Here is a 3250-nt window from a genome sequence, read left to right as displayed (position 1 = left end):
GTCTCCACCTGCTGCTGGTTGATCTCATGTTGTTGATGTCGTGTGTAAAACCATGGAGACAAACAGTCTCTGTGATGGAGTTAAACCAGGAGGACATATTGGAACAATAAGGTTTTTTATTTTAACATAAACATTATAAATGAGTTAAACCAGGAGGATATATTAGAACAATAAGGTTTTTTATTTTAACATAAACATTATAAATGACAAAACGATAAACTGAGCTCACAAAGAAACGACAGTTTATATACCAGCTGATCAGTTGAGACACAATAGGAGAAACTAAACAATTACAAATAACACAAAACAACCAACAGTAAAGCCAAGTTTGGCTAAAGACCCAAATATAAAAATATTAAAGTTTAATGCTAATATTTACTTTAATACAAAACGTCCAGTCCTCTCACCATGAGTCCCTTCATGACCTGCACAGCTGAGTGAATATCTTCAGAAATAAATGGAAATGTTCAAAACTTCCATCAGCAGGATCTTTCAGTTTGAGGTCCAAAGTAATTTAACAGACAAACATAAATATTTTAACTCCAAAGGACCAATCAGGAACCAGCATGTCACTAATGTTTCATATGTGCAGCTTCAGGCAGCCAAACGTTTCTGATATTCATCTATAAGCTTCACGTCTCGGTGGCATTTTCTCCCTCACGTCTTTTAGCTCAAGCTCTCGTACATCTGCAGGGTTCCTTTCTCCCAGGGCAGATTTCAGCTCCACCCAAAGGTTTTCCATTGGACTGAGATCAGGACTCATTGGTGGCCATTTTAAACCAGGCCTCTGTGCTTTGGGTCGTCGTCCTGCTGGTTGAGATCAGGACTCATTGGTGGCCATTTTAAACCAGGCCTGTGTGCTTTGGGTCGTTGTCCTGCTGGAGGACCCAGGATCTTCACCACAAACCCAGTTTCCTTACACTGGGCGAGACATTTCGCTCTAGAATTGCTTGATGATCTTCTGATTTCATGATGCCTGTGATCCGGTCAAGGCCTCCAGCACCAGATGCCGCAAAGCAGTCCCACAGTATTACGGATCCTCCACCATGCTTCACTGTTGGTATGGTGTTCTTTTCTTTAAAGGCTTCATTGCCTTCCGTCTGTAAACATATTGTTTGTGTGATTTACCGAAAAGCTCCACTTTTGTTTCATCTGTTGTCCCAGAAGGATTGAGGTTTGTCCAGGTTCTTTTGCAAAGATCAAACGTTCTTTTTTATGTCTTTTCTTCAGCAGTGGAGTCTTCCTTGGCCCATAAAGCCCCACCTTGTTTAGTGTGCGGCGTGTGGTACTTGTTGAAACAATCACAGCAGACGGCTCCAGGTTGGTCTTTAGATGTTAGACGTGGTGTTTTTTCCACCATTCGCACCAACCGTCGAAGACTTCTGTCATCAGTTTTTCTCTTCCCTCCACGTCCAGGGAGGTTCTTGACCGTTCCATGCCTGGAAAACTTCTCAATAACATTATGCACCGTTGAAACAGGGATACCAAGATCTTTGGAGATGGATTTATACCCTTTGGAGGTCTTGTGTTTGCAAATAACAGCATTTCTGATGTCCTCAGACAGCTGCTTCACATGTGGAGATGAACTAACAGGTGGCTTTTAAAGCACCAACACGACCTTTCATTGGTTAATTCATGTCACATGTGTGGATCCATCACAAGTGATCTTTATGTGTGACTTGCAACAGGAGAGCCAAATTGGGTTTTCATATTGATTTGCAGCAAAGGGTGTCAGAACCATTGGCATGGTAAAAATTATGTTATTCTTTGTTTTCCTCATAATGTTTATCTTTTGAAATGTTTTTTATCATTTGCTGTTTTGCATCAAACACAAGCTGTCAGCAGTAAAATGTTGTTTCACTTGATATTCCATTATATGTACTTAAACTTCATGGGTGCCAATAATGGTGAGCAGGACTGGATCTAAACAAAGAAACTACAAATCCCCCTGCCAGCAGGAGCTGGTGGTTCAGTCCAATCAGCATTAAGCTGCTGAGCCTCGGCCTCCATCTTTGTCTGACCTCCAAGGCCGGCAGGTACCAGTTAGTCTGACGCAAACAAATTAAACTTGATATAAATACACACGTTAACCAAATGTGCGCCAACATTAGGAATGTGGTCTAATATAAAAAGGCTAATTTTAATCAAATTGTGATCATTATATCTAAGAAAATGTTCTACTGATTAAGTTACATTTGGATTAAACTGAGTCTAAATCTGACCTAAACTGAGACTCAATCAGGATCCGCCTGTTTCAACATGCGCTAAAGTTAAGCATCATTAAAACTAGCAGAACTAAACTGATATTTCCAACATTACCAGATACTAACTAACCACCGCAGAGTGATGGACGGCTGAGTGATGGACGGCTGAGTGATGGACGGCTGAGTGATGGACGGCTGAGTGATGGACGGCTGAGTGATGGACGGCTGAGTGATGGCAGTAACTCGTTACAAAGTAATCAGATTAAAGTCATTTATCTAAATCCTGCTGCGTTACTATTTTTGTCATTTTCTCTAATTTAATGTTTTTCTCTGGAGTTTATTGTCGTTTCTATGAGTCACATGAACAGCAGCTGCTGAAAGTAACTAACAAAGTAACTAGCAGAGTTTAACCAGTAAACCTGCTCAGCCTGGTTGTCATGGCGCCGAGACGGACCATCGGGTTTTATAKTAAAGGACTGGAAATGTAAAAATGATTATATGATGTCTGGTCAATGTCTTTCATTAATTATGTTACTTGGAGACGTTGATCCTATGATGCTAATATGCTATGATGCTAATATGCTAATATGCTATGATGCTAAAAACCTGGATGTAACTCAGTTACTGTCCAGGTCAGTCAGTGAAGAAACTAAACTACTTCATCAAAGTAACCATGTCATTACTGTGCTGGAGCCTGAACACTGCTAGCATGCTAACAGCAGCTGTACTGGAGCTGCTGGTCAGACTGGGAGGAACCAGCTGCTACTGGTTAGGTTAACCAGCTGCTACTGGTTAGGTTAACCAGCTGCTACTGGTTAGGTTAACCAGCTGCTACTGGTTAGGTTAACCAGCTGCTACTGGTTAGGCTACTGGTTAGGTTAACCCTAATGCTGATGCTGGGCTAAACTGTAACAAGTTTAAATGTTATTAAACTTTATTAATAACTTTAATCTCAGTCCTGTGGTGCAGACAGCAGGTTATTTTAGTAAAACGTCATTTTAGATCATTTAGTTTCTCCAACAGGAAAAAACCTGAACTAAATCAGA

At 40.8% G+C, this 3250-nt stretch overlaps 1 protein-coding gene across 1 annotated transcript in view; it reads left to right on the top strand.

Annotated features, from left to right (window-relative positions):
• Positions 1-1253: 1253 nt before the first annotated feature.
• The window catches only part of ctc1 (CTS telomere maintenance complex component 1), an 8885-nt gene continuing 6888 nt past the window's right edge, over positions 1254-3250 (top strand). Inside the window, exon 1 of the mRNA XM_017303608.1 lies at positions 1254-2457. Coding sequence (XP_017159097.1) covers positions 2437-2457 — 21 coding nt within the window. The 5' untranslated portion in view covers positions 1254-2436. The remainder of the gene's footprint in view (positions 2458-3250) is intronic.

The sequence above is a fragment of the Poecilia reticulata genome, unplaced genomic scaffold, assembly GCF_000633615.1.
Source record: "Poecilia reticulata strain Guanapo unplaced genomic scaffold, Guppy_female_1.0+MT scaffold_806, whole genome shotgun sequence".
NCBI lineage: Eukaryota > Metazoa > Chordata > Actinopteri > Cyprinodontiformes > Poeciliidae > Poecilia > Poecilia reticulata.
Note: the sequence above shows the minus strand (reverse complement) of the source record. Positions and strands in the feature narration are given on the sequence as shown.